The sequence below is a fragment of the Solea senegalensis genome, linkage group LG4 (assembly GCF_019176455.1).
Source record: "Solea senegalensis isolate Sse05_10M linkage group LG4, IFAPA_SoseM_1, whole genome shotgun sequence".
NCBI classification, from domain to species: Eukaryota; Metazoa; Chordata; class Actinopteri; order Pleuronectiformes; family Soleidae; genus Solea; species Solea senegalensis.
The window spans coordinates 14,773,374-14,801,169 of record NC_058024.1 but is presented as its reverse complement, the minus strand read 5'-3'; the positions used below and the strand labels follow the sequence as shown (position 1 = coordinate 14,801,169).

Here is a 27,796-nt window from a genome sequence, read left to right as displayed (position 1 = left end):
TGGAGCCAGACCTTGTGTCTAGTCATTTGACCTGGGAGTGACTGCTGATGGTATGTATTCACACTGCAGACAAAAGGCAGATTTTATTGTCAGTTAATGTTTTTTTTGTACTTTTATACTGTGGGTGGTATTTTCCTTTGATCATTACATTGCAGTTTTAGTTTGGGAAATAAGTTAAAGGGGTGTCTTGTGCCTATAATGCCTTGTTTTGCCTCTGGACAGAATTTACTATAATCAATATATTTATGTTTATCTTTGCAAAGAAAAGAGAAGGGGCACAAGGTAGGGGGCAGAGAGAGAAAGAGAGATGTAAGGAGATATTGTAAACTTGTCCTCTGCTTCTGCTTTAACCAAGCCACACCCATATTCCCTCATCCACCGTGTGATTGGTCGGGCTGCCAGCAACACTTTTCTCCCTCATGTCCCCATTCTCTCTCTCTCTCTCTCTCTCTCCCTTCTCTCACAGTGAATGAATCCACTCAAAGCTGTTAAAAAGCACAGCCCCTCTCTCTCTCTCTCCCTCTCTCTCGGCCATGCTCTCCTCATCTCTTGCTCCCTCTCTCTCTCTGTTCTTTCCCTTCTCAGGAGCAGACAGTCAGTGGAGCATTGGCACAGCAACAGAGGACAGAGGAGGACAGTGCACGTCGCTGACAGCAACACTACATTAAGAACATTTGCAGCAGCAGCAGCAGCATCATAAGAGCATCGTCTGTGATGCTGTTCAAAGCGAAGCAGAAGCAACAGATTGCTCTCGTTTGCAGTTGTTGCTGCAACTGATTTTCTCCTGGCTGATCTGGGCTTGGGAACGAAGCAGATTTGCAACAGCTCCTGCAGCCACAGTCTCCTGTGGTTTGAAAGTCAGGTTCTCTTCTTATGCTGTGTCAGTGCAAGGATATGACTGTGCCACGCAACAGAAACAAAAAGCTTTGATTCAGGTGGGAAAAAAGCAACACGTCTCGCACAGGGCATCGGCATCACCTCCGCCACTATTGTCTCCTCCCATTTTCCCTCCTTCACCAGGATCTGAAGAAGACCAGACATTCGAGGTGTGAATGCACAATAAGGCGGAGGATGTTGGATTGACGTGCAGAGTTTGGGGAGTTTTGCTGTCAAAGGTTTTTATCAGCGTGAGGTAAGATTCCCTGCCAGACATTGTCGAGTCCATCAGACTGTCAGCTGGACTTCTGAAGACAAGAGAGGGATGAACAGGAGGATGTCCATGGGCGTCTGCCTGAGAATGGAAGCAAAACAAGAATCTGGAAGCTGGAGGAGGGATGACAGGAAGAGAGAGGTACAACTCTGCTACACAAAGTCCTAGATCAGTTTTCACAGAAAACAGTGAGAACAATATACTTGGTTAGCCGATAAAAAGTGTGCAACCAACAGAAACATACCTTGCTTCATAATTTCACCTCAAAGATGATCTTGCTTTATTGGGGCATGTATCTTATCTGACGGACACTGAGACCGACATCTTTCTTTGACGTCAACTTTTGCTGCAACTAAGTTTTCGGCACTGATTTCTGTCGGCGCAAGAATCTCTGGGTTCTTGCTTGACTCTTCTTTCCGGGGTGAGGTGGATCTGCCGTGGGGGGCAGCTGACAGCCATCCAAGACGCCGCGAGCCGTACTCCGCGTGAAGAATGCCCAGCCGCGCTTGGCCAAGCCGGCCGACCCGGGGCCGACGGCGGGCCTCTACATGGAGCGATCGCAGAGTCGCATCAGCCTGTCAGCGTCGTTCGAGGCCCTCGCCATCTACTTCCCCTGCATGAATTCCTTCGATGAGGATGATGGTGGTGAGTGGCAATCACTCACACGTACACACACGCACACACGCATAACAAGATTGAGGAGCCATACATAAAATATGGGACACAAGACACAATATCTGTCACCTCTCTCGCTTGCCTGTGCGTCCACATGTCTAGAGGCAGTTTACATACAGTTAAAATCCAGTGCAGCCCAGACGACATGTGTCCTGCCAAAGCATGTGCACCATTTTTTGTTTATCACTGTGTTTATGCTTTCTTTTCCCAAATAAATGCCATCTTCATTTTTAAAATAATGTTTAATATAATTAAGTGTTTGCTCCCTTGGCAATTGCCAACATCATTGAGTGCTGAAACCATTAACTGATTAATAGATGAGTCAACCCACAGAAAATTAATTGTCAGCAGTTTCGGAGGTGGACGGAAGTAATATAAAATCAAATCAAATATGATCAGGTTTTAATTGAAAATGTGTGATTTTCTTCTTCTCTCTGCTTCATGGCTTTAAAACATGTCTTTTTTTTAGAAGAGAGTATTTGAAAGCACGATCTTTCAGATTTTATAGAAACAGAGTTGATCCTTCTTTCCAGTGAGTAAATAATTTGATAATATGACAGCGATCATATCAATCAAAAGGAAGCCAAGTTACATGTCCTACAGCTGACGTATAGATATCCACTTTGCTGATATTGTTTGCGTGTAATGAAAATACAAATATGAGCACATGTATGTTGCATGCTATATAAATAAACCTGGATTATATAATCTATACTGAGATAAAATCGTATGCATCAGATGATGTAATGTGTTTTGCTCTTAACTGATATTATGGCTATATCACGTACAGTTTTCACCTCAGTGATGGCGATACAGTGCCTAAAGGTTTGTACTCCAGTGATGTGTGTACATAGTGAAGTACTGACAGTGAGGAATAGGAATAGAATGATATAATCCAAAGCAACAAATATAATGCTCACAACTAAATATGTTTCTTTTTTTTAATTATTAAGAATTATTTGTTTGTGTGGTTGTGCAGTTTTCATTCCTATTCTAGAAGATTTCTCGCTGTAATGAAACATTTGCCTGGTGAAGGTCTGACACCAAATCATAGCAAACTGCATGCTGCAAAATTTCTTTTGCTTGCCGCTGAGCAATATACTGACTAAGTGGAAATTCGAGTTACCGAAGCTGGTGCAACAGAGGCTCGCCGCTATGTATGTATGGCCGCCGCAATACATACAGAGGGCAATTGCACTGTGATCTTAAGTTATGGGCATGTTGTCTAGCTTTACCCCTTAATAGTAATCTGTGGGGCACTATGGGGCATTATTCAGGGACACAGTCTGAACTACAGGCAGTGGTGATGTACCAGTTTAGAAATATAGGGCAAAGGCAACAGAGAAGAAGAAAGATAACATGATGGGAAATTGGCGGCAAAGTGGAGCATAAAACAGTTCACAGGGGGCTCATTGCATATCTTTGCGCTTCATTAGGGCAGCTGGAGCTTAGGTGAGAGGCAGGTTAGACCCAATCACAGGAACCAAAATACAGAGGCAGACTACCATTCCCATTCATATTCACACCTACAGTCAATTTAGAGACTCGAATGAACTTAACCCCAATTTGCATGCCATTGGGCTGTTGAAGGAAATTATAAAACCTATGGTGGAGAACAGTGCAAAGATTGAATATGGAGTGCATGAGAGATGCATGGGTTCTGTTGGACCTGGACCTCTGCACTGAGGCTCACACTCGCAGAGGTGTGATAGTAAACTAGTATGACTGTACTAGTCTGTATGTAGGACTTCTGTTCCATCTTATCTCCCGTTATTTTGTCTTTGCTATTGAGTTTGAAGGACGTCAGCGTTCGCACAGACATAATGTGTCATGTGTTATACGGTATATACGTTTCTAGGAAAACTCTATCACAGTGATATGAATGGAGCATTATTCAACATCAGCCCTATAAGCATACAGGAACCAACTATTACCTTTGTAAATATAGAGTACTGAGCCAGTCTGCCTATTACAGTTAATTACTCCAGTGGACCAAGTATATAATTATGCTGTGTTCAAATGGGGTTGTTTGCCATATTCATGAGAAGCACCCATTTGAAAACTTTCCTGTCATAATCATCTCACTCACTCACTCACTCACTCACTCGCTCACTCACTCACTCACTTACTCATCTTCTACTGCTTTATCCTCCACATGTGGGTTGCAGTGGGCCCTGGTGCCAATCCCAGCTGACATAGGTTGACCGTCCATCACAGGGCCACACATTGAGACACACTCGTGATCAGTTTAAAGTGTCCAATTTACCTAATCCCCAAATCTGCATGTTTTTGGACTGTGGGAGGAAACTGAAGAACCCGGAGAAAACTCACTCACACACACACACACACACGGGGAAAGTCCCTTGTTCTGGCGGGGTCACGTACCCAGCTCTTTGTTGCCGCAAAGGCAAGAGTGCTTATCCACTACACCAACCATGTGGCCCCATACTCATGATCTGATAAGTCAGACTTTTCTGAAAGTACCAAGTTCAGGATGTTCTGTGAATATACGACCTACCATCATCAAGTCGTTATTACAAGTTCAAGGGTATGTGAGTTGAGTTCAAAGTGTCATGTTCAAAGAAAGTCCTTCACCTCCTGAAGTCATTTGTTTAAGTTGTGCTACACGTCTGTTGGCACCTTTAAGGTATCGCGGGGTACATACACTTACCTTCATCTTTGTCATAGGTAATTCTCACTTTCATGAGGGCTGCAGGCTGGGTGGTGTGGATCACCTTGATGAAGGTGTGAATTCATTTTTGGCTAGTTTCAGTTCTTCTGGGTTTGTTCAAGAACAACAGGATGATCCACCATCACAACTAGAACACACAGTTGCTGTAGAAAAAAATAAAACCCTTTTACACACGCCATGTTGGTGTGAATCTATACCAACTTGATCATGTGCTTATTTTACGCAAACCCACAGCAACACACAGTCACACTCGAGTATAGCTTGTCCCATGTTGTCGCACATTTTTTTACACCCATTTGTACTCACACAGATGCAAACATACGTCCCCAAATGTACACATGCAGATATGAAAGCAGTGTGTGAGGTAATCAGAGCAGAGCGGCAGGCCGTGGTCTGTGGCTCTCAGTCTAATTAAATGCTAATATGGCTGCTGATTGTGGCTGACTGTAGCTAAATAAAGCCTGATGGAGGTTCATTCTCTCTCTCCTTCCCGCTCTGCCTTGTTGTCTCTGTCAGGTTTTTGACTCTCACCCATGATCCCCTCTTTAAATTTTCCTTAACTGGCTTTCAGTTTTGATTTGCATTTACTCTGGTACCCCTATGGAAAAGTGCTGTAAATGCAACGGTTGGGGTTGGTTATTTTGGTATTACTGCTAATGGAAATGCATGTTGTACCGTATCAAACCGAACCACTCCTATCGGTGGAAACGTGGCTTTGGAGAGGACTTTTATTTAAATGTAACCTGTATCAAACAGTGTAAGACACAGAGACACTTTCCAGATCTAGAGCCATTCTCTAACACCTTGTTTGTAGCTAATATGTGTTTGAAAAGAAAACCCAAATGTGTAAATAAGAGGTTACAACGTTTGACAAAAAGTTCTTCATGTTACCACTTCATGCATCAAAATGGATGTTATATCGAGGGCTTCCTCTTTATCCACAGACAAGTTTCTGTGTTTGCTGCCAAGTGTTTCAAGGCATATTGTAGGCTCGTAGGATGTGCTGTGGAGGTCCACATCATGGTGATTCAAACATAAACAGGGCTCAATGTAGGTGTTGTCTAGCAACTAAGGTGTCAAACTTCACAGCTCTTGGTGTTAGGCTGACAGCTGAGGTGAATCTTCAGCATAACTGTTAAACCTGAAAAATTAAATGTACACTCTCTCTCTGACTCTTATCATCGTTCAGTATCCACTCTTTTTAGCGCATCTGTTTACAGTAATGACTTTTGTTTACTGCCACTTAGATAAAAATATAAAAGTTCACATTATGACTTTGCTTTTTTTACTAGAACTCATCTCCTAACAGCGGCACAACATGAATCTCTTTGTGTTTACTGCTGCTGTCATTTTGTCACTTCCTGTTTGTGACCTCTATTGTGGCATCCTAACATAAACTTTGTCCCAATACTGTTTCAAGACGATATAATCAGTATTTTTAAAACTTAATACGTTAGTTAGCTCCTTTGCCACTCTTCCCCAGATTTGTTTTACCTACACAAATAGACGGCAGTATGGGTTGATGCCAAGAAAGAGCACCATAAATGTGATTTGTGGTTTGAGAGTGCTGATGGAGTTGCATTGTTTCTGTGTTGTGGAGCCAGAGAAATCTTTGCCAAGTGAGAAGCTGTGGTACTGTATGAGGAAGTTTAGGAGTTGCAGAGAAGTATGTGAGGGTGGTGCGAGACACGTATGAGGACAGTCCGTCAGTGGTGAGGTGTGCAGTTGGTGTGAAGGATGGGTTGAAGATGGAGGTGGGATTACATCAGGGATCAGTTCTGAGCCCCTTCTTGTTTGCAATGGTGATGGACAGGACAGGTTGACAGATGAGGTTAGGCAGGAGTCTTCGTGGACTATGTTGTTCGCAGATGATACTGTAATCTTGACCCTTTAACACCGAGCGCGACACGTTTAACACGTTTGCAATTTGCATTAGCATAGTTACGCAGCGGTTTGTGCTGTCTGAAAAAAAAAAAAAAAACTGTCAGGAAGATGGAGAATCAGCATCTTTGTCGCCATAGAGGAGCGAGTGGGACGGACACATGGTTTCCATTTCATGGCCAGTTTTTGCACATTGAGAGACAAATAAAAATGGAAAGACTGACAAATTATGTTTTGTACTGTTCAAATTTCATATTTAAAACATGCAAAATATGTTGTTCATGTACAACTGCAGTGCTTAAATTGTTAAAACAGTATTTTATCATGCAGTAAATTGTAATTAACTGCCAGATATTGGAAGTTATTCTGGAAAAATCTGCAAAAGCACTTAGTTACACAACATTCTTATGGTTAAAATAGGCAAAAAAAAAGTCCAGATGAACATTTTGAGGTTGAGGTGTTAAAGGGTGACGTGAGAGTAAGGAACAGGTGGAAGAGAGCCTGGAGTGGTGGAGGTATGCACTGGAGAGTAGAGGGAAGCAAGACAGAATATCTGTGTGTGTGAATGGCAGTGAGTCAGGTGGTACGGTGAAGATGCAAGGAGTAGAGGTAGCCAAAGTGTATGAGTTTAAATTAAAAGGTGAAGAAGAGAGTACAGGCAGAGTGGAGTGGGTGGAGGCGAGTGTCGGGGTGATGGTGTGACGGAGACCTGCTGATGAGTGATGCCGCTGTGTCGCAGGATGAAGCATACGTGTCTGGGGACTTGGCAGCTGTACTAGTCCGTACGGACTGGGCAGGTGCAGACCCCCAGCTGTTGGGCACCAATTTTGATGTGGATGTGGCATGCAAGGATCATGGTATTGGCCACGGATGAGGGCGGGATCACGGATGCCGTATGAGCGTAAATGGCATGCGTTTTAAAACTGGCGCACCAAGTCACAAGCTGTCCTATTTCAGTGCTCTGATGAGACACTCACTCATGCTACTCAGAGAACCAGGAGTTAAACAAGTAACCTAAAGTCTTCCACGGTGAAAGACGTCCCTTCATCTGACCTCATAATTGTGTTGTACAATGACAATACAGATCCTTTGCTTTCCTTTCCAAGTTATGCATGAGAGTGTGTTATCCATCAGTTACTACATCAAAATAGCAGCTAAGGTAAGGTAAGCTAAGGTGCTTAGTGTCCCTTCCTGAGAAGCAAGGGAAAGGTAAAGGCTGAGGAGAAGAGATAAGAGACATGACAAAGGATGAAGAAAAGGAGGAGAAGAGCTCAACATCAATCACACATCAACCAGGGATCATATGCACGGAGCGAGAGATGGAGGGATGGACAGAGGAGTGATAGAAGTGAAAGTATATGAGGGAGAGAGGAAGAGAGATTTGAGAATAATAATGTCTCACTTGGTATCTTTTGCCCTCTTTGCTAATCAACCTCAGGTTTCATCTTCTTGGATCTATCATCTGTGCCCTTCCCTCTGTGTTTCTACCTCTTGTCCTTTTTCCTCCATCACACTATCTCTTTGTTTTCATCCCTGCTGTGAAATGACATAGAGGTCACACACAAATATTACAGAAGTATAGAGAGGGAAGACGTATAGAAATAGGTTTCCAGGTAAATCTCACAAGGCTGTAAAACAGTGGTGTTTTGAAGGAAAATAGAGTAAAGATTTCTATTAGGAGCACTGTGATTATGGCCGAAGTGTGTGGAAAATGAGGCAGAAACATGCATGTGTCAGAGGAGAAAGAGGGGAGAGCGAGGGGGGGAGAGAAGTCTCTGGTGTGCTTCTGAGCTGAGATGACCCAGAAAAGTCAGGAGTAAAAAATGGACTGCCAGGAAAGGAGGTCTATTCTATAGGGAGGAGGAATAAGAGGAAGAGGAGGTGGAGGCTGTGGAGGCTCATTTGTTTTTTTACCGAGCAGCAAGGCAGCAGGGAAGGTGTTGTGCAACGTGTTTAAGCCTGATGCAGGAGCTGCAGTGGTTCTTTTAACACACTGTTCCACACTGTGATGTACAGAAGCCTACATGAGTAGGAGAGGACCGTGGAATTATAAATACATTACCAAGAGATTAGAAAGTCACATGATGCTCGACAAACAATGTGATGCTAGAGATGCTGTAGGGGAGACAGTATAAATTACCCTTTGATGGACTTAGATACTCTATCTATCTATCTATCTATCTATCTATCTATCTGATCATTTGTGAAATACCCCTTTAAATATTCAGACTACAATATCAATAATCAAGTCATGCTCACTCAGGTTGATGCAGAGATTAACATGTCATGATTTATGAATTCCTCATAAGGGTCTATTAAATATCCTGCTATGTCCAGAAATCTCCTTTGTCATGAAATGCAACATGATAACTGTGCACACAGCCTCCTCGAGTGTAGACGCTTGTAGGGGACGGCATCAAATCTGGGAAGAAAGTTACCAGAAAGAAATCTACAGTTGAAATAAAATACACTGAATGCCGTGACATGTGTACAGGTTTCTCTTTAGCTTTACTTTCTTATTATGGTTATTTGCACAAAGCAAATTCTGTGTATGTAAAAAAAAAAAAAAGCCTACATGACATGAATTCTGATTCTATAAACTTGCAGTAATAACACTGATGCTTATCTCTCTGGTGTCCTGTTGCTAATTAAATATAAGTGGAAAAAAAACAGCCTGAAAATCTGAATCAAATTAACAATATATGATTCTCTGCATTAATCAGGTTGTACTTGAAAGCAATATTGTTAGGATACATATATATGACACTTTTATTTGGTCACAAATGACCCTTTATCTGCTGCTAAATGAACAATATTCATTTATTATCATTTGATCTTCTATGTAATGTCTCGGTCACGTTAATACAAAAAAAGCTACATCAATGATTCAACGACTCCCGAATGCTGCGGCATTACTAGTTTAATTTAGCACATACTGTACACTGGTCGTCTCCTGATGATGTGGCACAAAGCTGTGCACACTGAACTGAGCTGTTTAAAAAAAGAAAAAAGCACTTTTCTGCACACACAATATTTCATCGCTGTTCGCTGTTCGCTGCCTCATCCAGGCGTCATTTGGCGAGAAGCTGGATGTTGCACCCACTGTTCAGGAGTGGGGAACGTTCAAGGGCATGTGCCCTGCCATCAGTTCTTTGTTAAAAATGCACTTACTGATTGTGTTATCGCTTTCTTTATATATTATATCATCAGCATCGATTCTTATATATTCATATATGCAGAGAGATTTTCATTTTTTGGAAATTACGAGTTTCCAATCAGGAATTACTTTATAGTTAATGTCACCCTGAGGAAATAAATGATATATTTGATTATAAGCTTACCTATCAATAACGTTTATGAATAATCGTAACATACAGTCAATGTATAATTTAAAAAAAAAAAAATCATTTTGAAACTGAATCACTTTGTTGAACTTATCATTATTATAAACCTTGTAGATACGTGTTCATAAAAGGAATTTTAGGAGGTCTCTTTGAGGAATGACAAGAGCTGCAAAATCAATTTTTTTTTGTCACCTGATACTATAAAACTTTTAGAGCATGAATGATGTTAGAGTGTTAAGTGCTCACAGGGAGGCTGGATGAAGTGGCTCAGCAAAATGTAGTTTGAAATGAACTTCACTGACAGACACTGGTGAAAAGAAAGAAAGACACTTTTTAAGGTGAATTCCAAGTTAAAAATGTCTGTGTGTCATCAACATGAAACAATTTCATTAGTTCACTTGGCTGTCTGAGTTTTTCTTTAGCCCGTTTCTAATTTCATCACATCCTTTTTTCATGGTTGGGACTAAAGTGAAGCCTTTTTCATTTCCAAAAGTCCCTGCTCAGGTATTTTCCTCATTTAAAAAAAGTCATTGTTGGACATGTATTCTCTGCAGCCCTGTGGTTTCACTGCAGACCTTGACAAGGACAAACCACTACAATGTCAGTTATAATAGAGTATAAAGGACTGTGTGTGTGTGAAGGCCTTTTGTGTGTGTAGATGCATGGGTGTGTATGTTCAAAATCATTTTTAAAGTTGTTTAATGCCCCTATATGACCTTAAAGTGAATTACTACCCCTGCAGCAAAATGGCAAAGCTGTCCAGTCACGGCTCCCAACGCTAATGAGGACGTTGGAGTTAAACATATTGCCTAAAAACGCGGTACTGAGCTTGTCTCAGCAGTGTGAAACAGTGTGGGAGCAAATGTAAGGACATATTATTGAGTATAAGTCTTTACATCCTTTCACCAGAGGTATAAAAGCAGAAGGAAATTGTTAGTGCAACCACATCTGAGCTTTCCTGATATGTATCAGATTGTCATTTGACATCAGGATGTGTCTTCACCATAGACTGTGGATTAAATTAAGTAAAGTAAAGTAATTTTAACCGGAGTTCCCAGCATTAACATTTTCATTCCCGGAGAATAGGTTGGGACCCAAATGGGTTGTGAGAGATGTGTGTCTTTGGGTTGCCAAATATACTCACAGAAGAGACACTTTTTCTGGACTCTCATCGATCACATTGATGATAAGGAACTGTGTTGGAAAACATTTTATCATTGTGTTGAACTGCCTTAGTGACAGAAGTACTCATTTAACTAAACAAAAAGTTCATATCCATTATGTTTACATTTCATATTTTTGCTTCAAAAAAGTATGTTACATTATATTCAGGATTGATGAAAGACTTGAATTCCAAATTTTCTAATCAGATTAATTCAATTTTGTCACAGCCTCTGCTTTGACTCCAGGTTTTATATTTCTCCATTTGCCCTCCCCCTGTGTCTGTCTGTGTGTGTGTGTGTGTGTGTGTGTGTGTGTGTGTGTGTGTGTGTGTGTACGCGCTCCTCATCTGGCCTGATTAGTCTCCACACCTGGGTCCAATCGTCCCCAATCACCTGGCAGTACAAGAACATCGGCTCTTCCTCCACTCATCGCCATATTGTTCAGCTCTGTGGTCGCTCCCCAGACCAATTCAATTCAATTCAATTCAGTTCAGTTCAGTTCAGTTCAGTTCAGTTCAGTTCAATTAATTTCAATTCAATTCAGTTCAATTAAATTTTATTTGTAGTGCTGAGTCACAGAGTACATTATGTCAAGGCACTGTACATAGACAACATCATTACAAGCAGAGAAACCCAACAATTCACACAATGAGCAAACACTAGGCATCAGCGGATGTCAGTACTGATATCCAGCTACCTGATTCCTGAATGTCCACTTCTCCCACAGCCACTTACCTGTCTGCCATTTGCTCATTCAACCATTTTTGTAAATAAACCATTTGCCATCTCTAGCCAAGGTTCTGTGTGCGCTTTTGGGTCCAAATCAAACCCCTAGCCTCGACACTGTTTGCATTTGTGTAAGAGCCATAACATTCACCTAACAGATTAAACATGAGGTGATGGTACAGTATTTGTTTTTAAAAATTAAACTCTTCCTGTTGAGGAGGCTCAGTGCGATGCTCCTTAACCCTTCCACGATTGTGTAGTGGAAAAAGCAGTCAGGAAGAAGCTGATCAGACTGATTAAAAAAAAAAAAAAACAACTCAGCTTGGACCTGGGATCCCCCTTGACCTTGTGGAGGTGGTGGGAGTGAGAAGAATGATAGCCAAGTTATCACCTATGAAGAACAGCCTCTCCCACTCCCTGCAGAACACCAACACAGCCCTGGGCAGCTCCTTCCTGCCTGTAGGAGTGGTGTCACAGGTCATTCCTCCCTGCTGCAGACTGGACAACAAGCATTGCTCTCGACGCCATCCATCCATGCATCTTCTGCCGCTTTATCCTCCACATGAGGATGTCGTGTTGAAACACTGGTGCCAATCCCAGCTGACATATGATACACCCTGGCCAGGTCACCACAAAGAGACAAACAACCATCCACTCTCACACCTATGGTCAATTTAGAGTGTCCACTTTGCCTAATCCACAAATCTGCATGTTTTTGGACTGTGGGAGGAAACCGAAGAACCCAGAGAAAACCCACGCACACACATAGCGAGAACATGCATCTTCCTGTCTTCTTGCTGCGAAAGCAAGAGTGCTAACCACTTCACCAACCATTTCACATTTCCATATTGTACATCCATAGATGTGGATTTGCATGTGTATTATTTATTACCTTTACCTAACTGCCTTTGCTGCTGTGACAGAGCATTGTGGGACGATTAAAGGATGATCTGATTTTAACTTACGCCAGAGCGTGTAAACACCAGGTTAAAAAGTCATCAACAAACCAATGATTAATGAAGACCTTTACCACAGAATTGTCTAATCAATGCAAAAGGTTTAACCAGGGAACTGACAGCTGAAGTGCTAATCAATACCTCGACCCCAGATCACTCTATTTACCCTAAGTGGAGAAAACATCCAATTCAATTCGCCTGAAAGAATTTCCCTCAGTGGCAAAGAAGAAACCATGTGACATGTAAAATCAACTCATGCATGCACACACCAACATAAATTCCTCCTGCATCTTCTGTTCTCCGCCTATAGTTCACCTTCACTCCATTCCTGTGTCTTATTGACCCGCCTGTTGAGGTTGTCACCAGCATGAATGTTGTATCAGCGAGCCTCTATAATTGCATCTTTAAGGGTTCACAAATAGTGATTGGTGATTGTATGCAACGAGCAAAACTCCACAACAAGTGTAATTGGTCTGATCTGTGCCTTAATTGCCTGTAGCTTACGCTGCCACTTAAAGTAATCAGCTCTGTCTCAGCCCACAACATTCTGTTTTGTCTGTTTTTTTTTTGTTTTGTTGTTGCTGGGCTTCTAAAAGCAGCTTCTTGTTCATCTCCAGCCTTAGTCATTCATCATTTGGCTGTATCACTTCCACGGGAAAGTCATTTTTTAAGTTAATGCTAAAATCTTTCAGTGTCTCCCAGGATCCTCTTTCAGCTCCCTCTCACGCTGACAAGGACCTCATGCTAGATTTGCTCTCAGCCTGATGGTGACAGAACATTTTTACTCACTGTGTGTTGCAGTACATCTATATTGTTAAATGTAACCCCTGAATCATCCCTGCAGGTTTGGGTGAGCATCATTGCCCGCCTCTTTTTGCGGCACAGATGATGACTTGATGATGTCTTGATGATGACTTACTGTTGGAGAAATTACTGATGTACAGAGATTTCAGTGAAATGCTCCATCAGTACTCACGCATGCTTTATTATACATATTTATTAAGGTTGCTTTGCAGTTGATGCAGTTGTTTTTCATTTTTTCATTGATTTTGAAGTTTAGTATTTCGGCCAGTCTGCAGCTGAAAGTTACTGTATTGTTTTATTACTAGAAAGGGCAGATAAACGCCACAGTTAATAAACAAAACATACTTTTGTAAATGTTCTGTATGTGGTGTGAGATAGTAAAGCACATGCAACACTGTCCCGCTGCTGCCTGACGGCTCAGTTGTGCCCGGTTTTTGCCCATAGAAAGTGCCTGTCTATTCTTCGGACAATACAATTGTTAAGGTCCTTAGGGTAATGGCTGTTGATGGTTCGTGTCGATTTTATTTACTTAAATTGTCATTTTAGGAGTGTTTATTGATCCGGCGGTTGACCTAATATGCTACCGACAGCGTTCACTTGTTGTCATAGCAACTGTAAACATCCTGTGTTAGCGGAAACAGGCAACATGTATATCCGGCTATTAAATCTGACGTAACACCCTTTCACAATACGATTTCCACGTGCACTTTCACGTGCAATGTAGTAAAACATGCATGCAACTTATTATCTTGTGCGTGCGCTTTAGTAAAGTAAAACAAAAATCATCTATGTCATCTCCAGGGCTCCGTAGATATGCTATCTGCACTGATTTTGGAAAAATGGCTCATAGGTTATTGTGTCAAGAAATGTACCATTCAATTTCAGGGAAAAAGAAACTTAATTATCAATATGATGAAATGACAATAATTGTAGCACCTAAATCAGAACCTAAATTTTGTTATACAATCAAATGGTGACAAAATCACTTTTAAAGCTATTTTATTCATAGTGGCTCCCACAAATTACTTGATCTGTATTTTGTTGATCATCTATTGTGTTTGATCAAGTTTGATCAATAACAACAAACATATGTTGTCTACCGGAGCTTTAAGTACAACTAGAAGCAGATGAAATGTCTTTCACAGAAGCTAGAGTAAAAATAAGCATCAACATTTCTCTACGTCACCTGCAGAGGAATCTTTCTTGTACCATATGTAAAATCAGGCCAAGCTCAAACACATCATGATGTTTTATTTATTTATTTTTTTTTTTTGTCATGCAGAGGAGGAGACATATCAAAACTGTCTTCATTATCTTGTGTGACAAACTCAGTGTGGGGTTATGGGACGACACGGGAGGCAAACAGAGCCCTAAATGAGTGAAGATGAGAGTCTTAAAACTTTGCAAAGGGCTTGAATACAAAAGGCAATAATCCCATATAAAAGCCATACCTGTGAACTGTAAATGTATTTCCACAGAAACTATTCTGACTTGAACAAACAATACAGAGCAGTGATTGTTCCACACACATTCGACTGCACTGCACATCCACAGCTCGTTCTTGTCTGCGACTCTGTGTGTATTCTGTGTGTGTGTGTGTGTCAGTCTCTTTGCCCGCAGTAAATACAGTTAGATGGAGCTCACTTGTGCAGCAGAATTGTGTATTTCGTTCTCGGAAAGTGTTTAGGTTTATGACAGGAAGTTGCTATAGTGACAGAAACGTAAAACAGACCTTATTTCCCATAGACGTACTACAGCGTTTTTGAAATGTGAATTCTCTAAGGAGAGTGGCTGCTGGAAAACATTGTCTTCTTCCTGCTGTGTTTTTGCACAGGTCTATATTTATTTTACTAGGCCACAGGGTGTGACCTACCTTGTCTGTCAGTCAGTGTGTTGACCAGATGAAGTGTCTGAACACGGAGCAGCTATTTTTGCATCTGTTCTGCTTTCATTAATGTTTCTCTGCTGGGAGAAAACCTAATGAGTCCTGGCTCTCTGATTGCTACATCATAACTTGTGTGCGTCACGTCACACTTTTTGTGCTACATCACAGTGTGTGCTCTACATCACATGCTGTGAACTACATTAACTGTCTTTTTTTTTCTTTTTTCTTTTCTAGAGGTACAGACAAGAGCAGGTTGTTAAAATACTAGGATAATCATTCATAGTGAAATTATTTCTTGCTACGGTTTGATCATATTTTCTCTTCAAATAGGCCACTGAGGGGTAAATAGGTCATCACAACTCCCATCACTGCAGACATAGGGAGCAACCAGATTTAACTTTCAACTGAACCAGACTTAAATCCTGAAACATCTGGAAACAAATAAACAACAACAGCTGGTCATAGACTAAAAACTGGACTAACTTGACTTTGTGAGCAGATGCAGAATGACCAGTGCCTGCACTTCCCCACACTTGTTTGTTTTCTCTGCTCACTGTGAAACACACACAATGTGTTTTAGAATTAAATTATAATCTCTAGCTTTAAAATGTGACAGATGCTGAAAGCACTGACACTGAGATGCAGGCACATAAAAAAAAAGGGGGGAGACAACGCAAGTCCAACATTATATGCAAAATGTTGGTGATGAAGACAGTCTGGAGAAATGTAAATAAGAAAAGCTGCCAATCTTCTAAAGTATAATCTTTTATCGTAACTGTTTCATAAGATTGCCTTGCACTGCACCGTAGATGAAGCACATTGTGCTGGATTGAAGCAAAATGAGATAATATCCCATCAGAAGCGTGAGAGGGTCGAGGCGAGGCTGAGTGGTTGATGTGTCTCCAGCCATTAGCCACCTTGTGTTAGTTATGTAACCCTGCTCTGCATCGATACACAAGTGGTGATGAGAGGTGACAGGAGTTCACACACACACGCTATTCTTTTTTCCCCCTATTGGACAGCCAGAACAAAGCATCATTCCAAACCTTAACCATAACGAGTAAATGCCTTATCCCAACCAGAACCTAACCATAATTCAAACTGTAGCTTTAAACTTAACCAGTTTCTGAAAAACGAGGTTCAAATTAGGACCAGGTCCCGACAAGGTCATTTTAGGTATCACACAGGGGATCTCTCCATATCTTCATATGCCATTACAATGATGTGCACGAATACTTTAATATTAAAACTAATAACCTAGCTTAAACTTAAAGTTAAAAGAAAAGAGGCCATATTAAGTTTACACTATCTCCCTACTTCTTTTTGGACATGGAATATGCCACTGTCAATATATTTAATTGATGTTATTTAAGATCGCTGGTCAAACAAATAAATCCAACAAAATATGGTGCTTTACTGTTTTCTGGAGAGTAGATTTCCTTAAATGTTTTGGTATTTTGTGTCTTTACATTTTTTTCCTGTGTATCCTGGCATCTAATCAAGATCACTGGGACAATTAAGATATTTTGAACTTTAATCCACATAAGAAAAAGGTCCCATTCAAGATGCTGTGGAAAAAAAACAAAAACCTTCAGGTCCCCTACGACGTCTACTCATATACACTAAAATAAAGACACTGAATTCCTATATTTGTGGGTACACTCATTCACACTGTGCATAATTACAAAACGACTACAATTAAAACCTATACTAGTTTTGACCTGTACCCTTAATATAAGACATATTCCTGTAACCGTTGAGGATGGCCAAAATCCCATGGTTTTATAGTAAACCTTTGCCTCACAGAGATAAAGCCATCTGATTTAGAAGCACACATTTACATGCACACATGCAGAATATTCATCAGTTTGCTAGAAATGAAACCACATTTCAACAAATTATATTGACATTTTACAGGAACATTTAAAACCTTTTATCTGCTCTTTACATTTACACATACTGTAAGATAATGAGCATGTCTATACAATAATGGATTTCTGTATTTTTCTAAAGTTTCTCCAGACAAAAATGCCTTGAAATATTTCAAAGACAAACATCACCATTGTCACTGTTTTTACTACAATAGTGCACATTTGGCTGCATGAGTAAAGCAGATTTGGTGGCTTGTAAATCCAGCTGCAGGGGTAGATTAGGATTAGAGAAGTTTATTTTACAACTCAATAAAGGTCTGTTGTATGTGGCTGTTTAGGTCACTCATCCGGTCACACAAGCATTACAACTTCATTCTGACCCAATTTGTATTATTTATTTTATTATTTATTTTTGTAAGCCCATGTCAGCCAAGAACTCAGTGTAATTCACTGAATGATAGTGTTAAGTTTGAGAGAGCCAAACCGTGTACGACAAAATTGCACTTGGCTCTTTTATTTTTCTTCCTTATTCTGAAAATGACACAGCTGATGTGTGGTGGACTTCACTCATCCTCTGGTCACGCGATGGTTCTTCTCTCTTTATGACATTTCACTGAGAAGATTTGATACTTATGCTGATACTACCAATGTCATATCCAGTGATTTTTGTCCAGTATCACACAGATGTGTATACTAAGTATTACAGTCATGCATAGCTTGATTTAGGGGCTGTCCACACAAAGTTTTTATTATCATATTGGCGTTTCATCCACACGCACACATGACGACCTCCTCCTCTCTCTGGCTTGGTTTATCCTTTCTCTGTTTTATACAATTGTATACTATTGTATACTATACTTGTTTGAATATATGTTTTTGTAAAAAAAAAAAAAAAAAATGTTTTTGGTGTAGCAGTGCTACAGCGCCATGTACAGGCCTGGAATATGTACTACATCGTTTAGAGTCGTTATGGGTGTCTTACGTGGATGGCGACATTTCCGGAAATGATGCCGCGTTTACAGATAACTTTTTAGACAAGACAATTGTGCATCACAAGGGGAAAAGTGTTGATCCACTTTTTTCTGTCCATTTCTGTCACATTTTAAAATGGTATGATATTGATCAACTTATGGCTAAGTTGATCAGAGAGTTTTAAAAAGTCATATCAGGAACTGAGACCTTAGTTCATACTTACACACTATATCAAACACATAACATAATCCTAGACATCAGACTGTAGTAGATTAAGTTTATAGCTACACTACAGTTTTCGGACTAACTAGTCATATTGACCTTTGTGCAGTGATGATGAATGACTGTGCTGCTCTGTATTAACAGCAGATCACTGATCATATGGAACCAGTCAGGAAACAATGGCAGTAACCCAGATCTGCCAACACCCCTTCCCATGTGAACATGATAGAAATAGAATCATTCTGGGTCGTTCTTTAATAACTGAAGAACTAACTTCATGTCTTGTGTGTGCATGTGTGTGTGTGTGAGGGTGTGGATGAAACACACAAACATCACTGAGAGCTTGGAGGAGCAGAAATATGGATTTTATTTTATCGATGTTATGAGGTCAGAAAGTGACCTCATAACATTCTTTTTTAAAAATTGTCTCATGGTCTCAATTCATTTTGAAAGTGTTTTTGGGCCAAGTCCTTTTCATGTTGCGGGGACTTGGAATATGTAACTGGACTAAGCAGGTCCCATACATTAGTTTAGGGTTTTCTTACTTAGATTAGGTTTGGGTTTTGTTGGTTAGCACTACATTCACTTTTTATTTGTGCTGTTCATCTTTCCGTGGAGGAGGAATTAAGTTGTTTTTTTTTCCTTGGCCTTGTAAAATTTGACACTGATGAAGTCACAGTAGATGAAATACAAACAAAAATCACTGTTGTTAATAACTTCCTTGTGCTCGCACTGAAGGTACCTGTGACTAGTGGGCTGCAGGATCCAGATCCAATTACAAGACAATTATTATTACTATTATTATTATTAGTAGCAGTATAATTTTTTGCAACAATTCATGCTACTACTTATATAAAGGATATCAAGTAATACTATAAAAATCACAACCAATTTCGGCAGTCATATGTGTGTAGGAGAAAATACAGCGGGCCTACATTTTTGACGAGGGCCATGTCCTCTACATAGCTGCCTCATTATCTCCACAGTATGTTAATAACCTGGCAGGACAGCATTTCAGTGATTCAGTATTCTGCGAATCACTGACGCTGTCTTCAAAGTTGCACAGAAGCTGAATTTATTTCTATGTGTTTCTATATTTTCCTCTACAGTGGATACAGAGGGCAGGAAGCTTAAAGGAGCCATCCAGAGGAGCACAGAGACAGGTCTGGCTGTCGAGATGCCCAGTCGGACTGTCCGTCAGGCGAGCCATGAGTCCATAGAGGACAGCATGAACAGCTATGGCTCCGAGGGCAAGTGAGTAAGAATTCACTGGTTAAAGTTAGGCTGGTGCTAAAAAACACAACATACCCAGGTGCAATTTTCAACAACAGTGACGGTGTTGACATGAACATGCATGTGGGGACACAGAGCGTCAGGATTTAAGTGACAGTGAAGTGTACTCTCTGAAAGTACCTCCAAGCTTTTTTTGTTCCCTATTTCATTTGCATAGCAGGAGATATAACTGTCACACCGCGGTGAGACCTGTCCTGTTTTTATATTGTGACTTCCTGTGTTTTATTTTGAAAGTAACTTTCCTCTCATTTCAGACCACTTGCCTTTCCTGTCACCAGCCTGATCACCTCCCTTGATTGCACTGATTGTTTCCACCTGTTGCCCCACCCTCATGTGGATTTAGTTTCTGCATCTCGCTTGGCCTAGTGCCAGTGTCATCATTCTTTGTCCATGCCATTGCCTTATTTCACGCTCCTTGCCTTGGTTCTGATTTTATGCCCTCGTTTTCAAGTGAGTTTTTGTTGATAAGTTTTGTTACTTTGAACCTCCTTGAGAGTGACTTTTGTTCTTTGAGTTTTCATAGCCTTTAGCCTCCTCGAGAGTGATTTTTCTTGTTTATCGTAGCATTTTCATAGCCTGATTATTTTTGTACTTGAGAAGAGGTTCACTAAGATCAGTCAATCAATAAAGTTTGATTACAAAGTACTTCCACTGAGTCCTGACCTGACAATAACTGCACCCTCCTTTGTTTACGGTCATCCATCTAACGGAGATCGTCAGGAACGGTTTGGATTATGGGACACGCGCACACACACAGAGGAGAGTGTTATAGTGCCGTGACATCAGCAATACTTGCATAGTACTACTGCACACACATACACACACGCAGGTCCATGCCAACCTGGTATTCCAGCTTGAATTCCTGCGGCTGCATGACAAGACACAGCAGACTGACAAACAGAGCGATGAGGTAGCGACGAAAGTTACAAAGCCGGCTTTCATCATGACCTGCTGCATCATAAGAGAGAGACAGAAGCCTTATTGGAATTTGTCAAAATCAAACTGTGTAAACAGATTTAGGTCCCCACAGCATGAGTAATAAAAGGAACACACACACACCACGGGCAGTCTGCCATCAAAGCACTCTGAGTTGATTCCTTTGCATACACACACACACACACACGCACAAAACAAGGTCACTAGGGTCAAACTAATGAACCAGCAGGTTCAGATTAGTTTCATTGAGCCAATCTGGACTTTGTCTCTTATTCTTCTCTTCTTTTGTCTGAATCATCATCATCATCAGTCTCTCACTTTTAAACACTTGTCTCTTTGCCTTTCTCTTTCTTTCTGTCTTCCTACAGTTTGAACTACAGTGGCATGTGTCTGGCATCTGACGCCCAGTTCAGCGACTTCCTAGACGGGATGGGACCAGCCCAGTTTGTTGGACGCCAGACACTGGCGACGACCTCCATGGGTGAGGGAGGATGTGCAGTTTCTGTGCTACATGTAAAGAGTGTGTGGAATAAGAACGAGTGTGCTGATTGATCCTTATTTTTCCACTTGGGGTTTTCATATTAATGATATAAGGTGGGTAAACATTTCAGAACTGTATTTAGAGCTTCCAATGACCACTTATAATTGAATTATAATGCACTGCTATGATGATTATGGCGCACAGAACAATGAATACGATACATTATGATCATTGAAATAACAATTATAACACCATATAAGCATATATGAACTATCATGACACCAGACTAAATGTCCCTGAAAGAGGTAACAAGAAAAATTAAAGATGAGCAGTGATCTGCCATAAATGGGTCAGTTTCATTACTGGCACTCAGGCAGTGTCCTTGGCCTGACAACATTGAGATTGACCAGCTCCGCTGCAAAATGATATAATGTCACAGTGCCCAGAATAACTTAGGACATCATCTGGTCTCCGTCATTTTCAAAGAGAATGCATTTTTCTTTTTGGGGACATTTTGCTGAAGTTTTTACTTTCAAATATGACTTTGAGTGAGTGGAAGGAGAAAACACATTTACCTCCCTGCTAAAGTGCACCTGTGCTTTTCATCCATCCAGGTGACGTAGAGATTGGTCTGATGGAGAGAAATGGAGGCCTGGAGGTGGAGGTTGTCCAGGCCAGAGGACTCACAATGAAACCAGGGTCAAAGGGACCTCCAGGTCAGTCTGTAGTCTGCTAGGATGGCAAATTACCTCAGATAAACTGTATATAAAATCATTAGTCAAAATCAACTTAGGCTCATCTCAAAAATAACACCAGAGATACATCAATATTAGTGAACCTTTGAGGTTCAAGTTTGTCTTTATTTGTCCCACTTAGGGATGGATTCACATTCCACAAATAGACAAGACAGACAAATAAACACTCCATTGTGACAATAACCCATTAAAAATGCTTACACACAAGGTACTTATCCTATACGTGCACATGTGTAATTTAGTGTAATAGTAATCAAAATACTGTCATGAGCTGTGTTTATGTTACAGTGTGTTTACTGTTATTACTTCTATGATTTTAATTAATCAATCAAACAACCAGAGTGGATTAATAAACTGAGTTAATGTGTGCAAGTCTCAGTGTTATAACATTTTACAGCTTTTTTGATTGTGTAACAGCAACAACGACTACTATTAACTCTGTGGTTGCATAATAATAAACCAGCCATTGATCTATACTTGCATAAGAACAAAACAACATCAGCAAAAACACTATGACTGTGAGAAAAAAAAAAAAAACTAGGACGGCCAGATCAAAGAGGGCGAGATAATGAACGAAGCAAACATGAGACAAGAGAGAAAGTGAAGAGAAGTTTAATGTAGATGAAAGACAGAAAAAATGCTGTTGTATTATTTCTGTTAGGAAGCCACTAAAAAAATTCACTGAAGGAATCAACGCTAAACTTTTCTGTCGGCTGTTATTCCAGCACCCTACATCAAAGTTTACCTCCTGGAGAACGGCATCTGTGTGGCCAAGAAGAAGACCAAGTCAGTGAGGAAGAGCCTGGATCCTCTCTACAACCAGGTCCTGGTCTTCTCTGAGAGCCCACAGGGGAAGGTGGTGCAGGTGAGACCAGATCATCCAGGTCCACAAACTGACCATAATAATTAGGGCCTGAGCACTCACACAGTGGAATTCCTGGAATCTTTTTTTTTTTCTCCCCAAAGGATCTATATTGACGTACTAAATGCTGGTGAAAATTGGCACGCAAGTTTTTTGAAAATGAGGGAAATTAAAAGTAAAGGTGGTGCAAAATGGGTCAGTAGCGCACCCTAAGGTGAAACCTTGTAAGACAAAGCTGTCACCAAATTCTACGAAAACATGTCACAGCCCTAGACGAACCCTAGCCCTAGAAAGTCTATTGGGACCATGGCCTCAACTTAGCCATTTTGAATTTGCCGTCCATCTTGTCGATTTGCATGTTCCATCATGAACAAAATAAAAAAAAAATTGTCAATTTGTACTTAACCCATTAAAGATGAAAACTTAACAAAAGGTCTTGCTGATTCAAAAGGGGTCGTGGCCACAGCAACCACAATTTGGGCTGAATTTTGACCATTTGCTGGTCAATGTTTCATGGCTAAACATTGCCGTACATTGACTGATCTGCTCGAAACTTCATACGTGAGACAAGAGACCCGGCCAGAAAAGATCAGCACATGAAAACTGAGTCATGGGCATATAGCAACACATGGTGGCATGGCGGCGGCTTTGAAGGGGCGCACAATGCTGCTCGTAACTTTATTATTGTTTTTTTTTTTAAATCAACCAGAAGTTAAACTGAAATAGCAACAAAAAAAAACATCAAACCAACCGGCTGTCAGGATCAAAAATGTATTTTCCTTCCTTCCTTCCTTCCTTCCTTCCTTCCTGTCGGCATGCACTCAGCATGTGTTTTAACCTGACACATGTTCGATTTCCTCAGTAATCTGTGGTGCGTTCAGGGGCCTGTAGCTCAGGCTGCGGCTGCTCCACTGATCCTTCCCCCGTGTAATTAGCTGCTAAATGCCTCCCTCTTAATTATCCGCTGTCTGTGTCGCTGTCCTCTGAGTTTCATCAAACTCATTCACGTTGCATAATGAAAATCGCTGAAATCAGCAGCGCTTTTTCAATTTGTCACTTCCTGATTTAGCTGCTGAAGTCTATTCTGCTGCAAGTTCATTCAGAATCTTTCTACTCCAGGACTCAGTGTTTACACACATTATGTGAGAATCTTCTTTTTGTTTTTCTGTTTTTAAAGAAGGTTGAGGATAAGTTTAGGTCAATTCAGGTACAGAATCTACATTATGTTTGTGTAATTTACTATGTATTACAAATATATACAAGATACTCAGAAGGGCGATACATTCATTCTGTGTTTTTAATTAATTCCCATATTGTCTGGAATCGTGACCTTTCTACTGAAGAGATGTGTGCACTCACATACATTGCGAAACAGCCAATGAGAGCAATGTCTCGCCCTAAACTGTCCTAGGATTGGACAAAGTCTCCGCAGGCGCAGAAATCTTGCTCTCACACAATCACTAAATTTACATTATGCTGAAGGTCGATCATGGGTCTACTGATCAACAATGCCAAACATATATTACATACCACAGCTTTAAATTGTCCTGAGCTGTTGAGTGATTGGTAACAAGGCCTTAAAAACAGCCGGAGGACACTTGGCTGCTGCTGCTGTCACAGCGTCATTAGCTGCTAAACGCCTCCTTTCTAATTATCAGCTGTCTGTCTTTCTCTGATCCGCTCTGTACGTCATCATCTCTTGTCCTATCTTTGCACTTCCTCTCTGGCTTCATGTAATTGATTTCCTTGATTTCCTTATTCTGATTTCTGGTCTCATTTGGATGCATTTGGATGATGTTCTTCTAATTAAATGTTAACTGTTGGGATCTTGTTTCTCTCTAACAATCAATATGTTTAATAGGTCATTGCCAATGTCATACAAGAGGGCAATTTTTTTTATTGTAGTTTAAAGGAAATCAGCAAAGGAATACAATATATATTATTATTATTATCAATATTTATCTCCAGTGCCCATGTTATGTAGGTAATGTTGCAAGTAGTAGTAATTCAATGAAAAAAGATGTCTAAAATGCAGTAGGTTGAAAAGGTTCCTATTCCAGCATCAGAAACCTGTTCATGATGTCAGTATGGGCAAAATCGTTCAAGAATGGAGAAATTGGCTTGGGTTATTGATTGGGAATGAAGCACGTGCATTTGTCCATGTTCATGTTTTAGGAACAGCTCATAACAAGAAGTTAGCATTTAACCATCAGGATATAGATATATCCTCCTCCACATTCCCATCTCTCTGTCTGTGTGTGCAGAGTGGTTCAGACAGTGTGATTTAGGTTTTTCTAAATTTCTTCTCGTAAATATTAGTGGTTTATCACACTTTGTGTTATAGGGTGTGTGTATATATGGGTTCACAGTTGATTTTTGGTGAGAGAGAGAGAGAGAGAGAGAGAGAGAGAGAGAGAGAGAGAGAGAGAGAGAGAGAGAGAGAGAGAGAGAGAGAGAGAGAGAGAGAGAGAGAGAGAGAGAGAGAGAGAGAGAGAGAGAGAGAGAGAGAGAGAGAGAGAGAGAGAGAGAGATCCCTGGTGTGGTGTTTAGGGATCTGGATCTGAGGTTCAGGTTACAGGTTACGATACAGGTTCGGCTTAGTGGCCAGAGGACTGCATGCGTTGCTTTTTGCAGATGATGTGGTGATGATGGAGCAGCTGAGTGGGAGGCAGCGGGGATGAGAATCACCACCTCTAAATTGGAGGCCACGGTTCTCAGTAGGAAACCAATGGACTGCCTACTCCGGGTGGGAATGAGACTTTACCCCTAGTATCTTGTGCGTCCAGGGAGTCCAGGGCATTGGGCTGACAGTAGCGTTTCAATTTCTCACACCGGAGACACACACGATTAAGTGTTGGATATTTGTCTCCCTCAAGTTCCCGCTGTGCTTCATAGAACGGCTTCAGAAAGTCTATCAAAAAGCCCAGTGTGTCCGGTGCCTCCTCAGCATCCTCTTTCGCATCTTTCTCGCACTAATCGAAACGCATCACCTGACCACTCATTTAGAAATGAAGCCTGAACTCGACGTAACCCGCCTGGTCCCGTTGGGTTCCGGCAAAGATCTTCAGCTCTAGTCCCTACCTTCACTTAGGGTCATGAATGAAGGGCCATGACCGAAAGACACAGGGTGAGAAGCCCAGCCATCTGGGAGGGACTCTCACCCTCCCAGACAGTTTTGAGTGGCTTTGTTTTTTTTATCTGAACTTTGAAGGTTTAACTAAAAAATGAATTAATACAATGATTGTACTTTCTTCTATAGGTGATTGTTTGGGGTAACTATGGACGAATGGACCGCAAATGCTTCATGGGTGTAGCCCGTATCTTATTGGAAGAGCTGGACCTTAGCACGATGGTGATTGGCTGGTACAAGCTCTTCCCTACCTCGTCCATGGTGGACCCAACCATGGCACCACTCATACGCCATTCCTCCCAGATGTCCCTGGAGAGCACCATTGGGCCCTGTTGTGAGCGATCTTAAGACTCACACAGAGATGGGAGTTTTTGTTGTTGCACCTACGATTCCGTTCCTGTCTCAACTTTATATATACAGAATATATATACATATATATATGTATGTGTGTGTGTATGTATATATATATATACATATATATATATATATATATATATATATATATATATATATATACATATACATATAAAACTTGTTGACCTATGCTTAGGTCATCAAGGGACTACCTGCTTGGAGCAAGTAGTTGTTTTGTATACACGGGGCGCTTCATCAAGTTGTTCCACACCAGGAAATGAATCACTCTCCAAATTGGGAAATGATTTTACAGATCAATAGGAAATTCTGGCGCTCACTGGAAATCTACTGTAACTCTTTTGATATTGTGTCAGGCTGTTTCCTGAGACTCGTGGGAAGCACTTTTCTTTTGTTGTTGCAAACAGACCGCCCCTCAGACTCACAAGAACATTTAGCGCTCCTCAGATCTCTTTCACGAATAACAAAAAAATGTACTTAATGAGAATACTTCAAAGGAGGGCTCCGTTGCCGACATTGATCATGTCCTTCTGGGACCACCCCACGCACAGCGAGCTCAGCTTTGCTTCAGCTACACACCTTCTTCTCAGCCTGCCTTTTGATTCTTATTCCCAGGACTGCTCGTTGTCTTTCCATGTCTTCATAATGGGGCTGGACGCCCCCTGAGTGTTTTCTGTCTGTCCACAAGTCCAAAGGGAAACTGAGAATGTCGACACCAGCCTCCCAGTTTGCTGGAGCATCGGGGACAGTAGGTTGCACGTGGATGGATCGGGACTAAAGAGGATTTTCAGAAAGTACAATTAAGTTGAAACCAATCAAGACATTTTGAACAGACTGACTTGAGTCATCTGTTTTTTTTTCTGTTACACATTTAGCGTTTTGCTGGCTTTCTGTCCTCACAGTTAGCACTGTGGTGGATGTTTATGGCTTATAAGCACGTTCTGAGTTCCCAAAGACCATGTGTCATAACATTTTAAGGGCCTGTACATTTTCAACTGGCTGATTTGACAGATTATTTTGACATTTTTTTGGAAGGCAGATTGTGTATTAGTTAAATCGGCTCTTGTGTTTGGTAGAAATGAAAATGAACAGTTAGCAAAGTGTGATGCTAGTCCCCACTTCATTTGGCTGTCTCTTGAATCCGTAGGAAATGTGAAATGTAATCACCCAAACCTCTTCACAAGGTAGTTCAGTTGAATCCGAATGGCATATATCATAGTTGTGAGCACACGGTTGCCAGGCAACATCAACGCCAGCTCGCCCGTTGGTAACATTAGTGTAATGCAAAAAGGGAAAATAGTTGGCACTCAATAAATATTGAATTCTGAACTCTACGATTAAATCTACAATATATTAATTCACTATCTAGACAAAACTAATGGGCTGTGCCAAAACTTTAGCACAAATGTTACAATTCACAAATCAGACCTTTCAGAAACTTCAAATGGACTCATCTCATAGACACAGTAAACACAAACAAATGTGAAAGCAATAATTATTCTGCTGATTGCAGCATATAGCGTGATGTCAAAGAAAAACAGCAGCCATGTACAAACATTACGGTGTCTTCTGTGTCATTCTGCTTTCAAACCTGGAACCTACAAGTGCAGAGGGAGTATTGTCCCT

General features: G+C 40.9%; 1 protein-coding gene across 1 annotated transcript; it reads left to right on the top strand.

Annotated features, from left to right (window-relative positions):
* Positions 1–26,213, top strand: rims4 (regulating synaptic membrane exocytosis 4). The gene is made up of 7 exons (XM_044023309.1): positions 1–50; positions 586–1,795; positions 19,451–19,595; positions 20,939–21,051; positions 21,666–21,767; positions 22,532–22,671; positions 25,928–26,213. The coding sequence occupies exons 2-7, from the start codon at positions 1,699–1,701 to the stop codon at positions 26,144–26,146; spliced, it is 816 nt and encodes a 271-aa protein (XP_043879244.1). The 5' UTR covers positions 1–50; positions 586–1,698; the 3' UTR covers positions 26,147–26,213.
* Positions 26,214–27,796: the final 1,583 nt, after the last annotated feature.

Coding starts and splice junctions, on each gene's coding strand:
- rims4 (XM_044023309.1), top strand. CDS start 1,699: ATGGAGCGATCGCAGAGTCGCATCAGCCTGTCAGCGTCGTTCGAGGCC. Junction 21,052..21,665: donor ACTGGCGACGACCTCCATGG/GTGAGGGAGGAT, acceptor TCATCCATCCAG/GTGACGTAGAGATTGGTCTG. Junction 21,768..22,531: donor AGGGTCAAAGGGACCTCCAG/GTCAGTCTGTAG, acceptor CTGTTATTCCAG/CACCCTACATCAAAGTTTAC.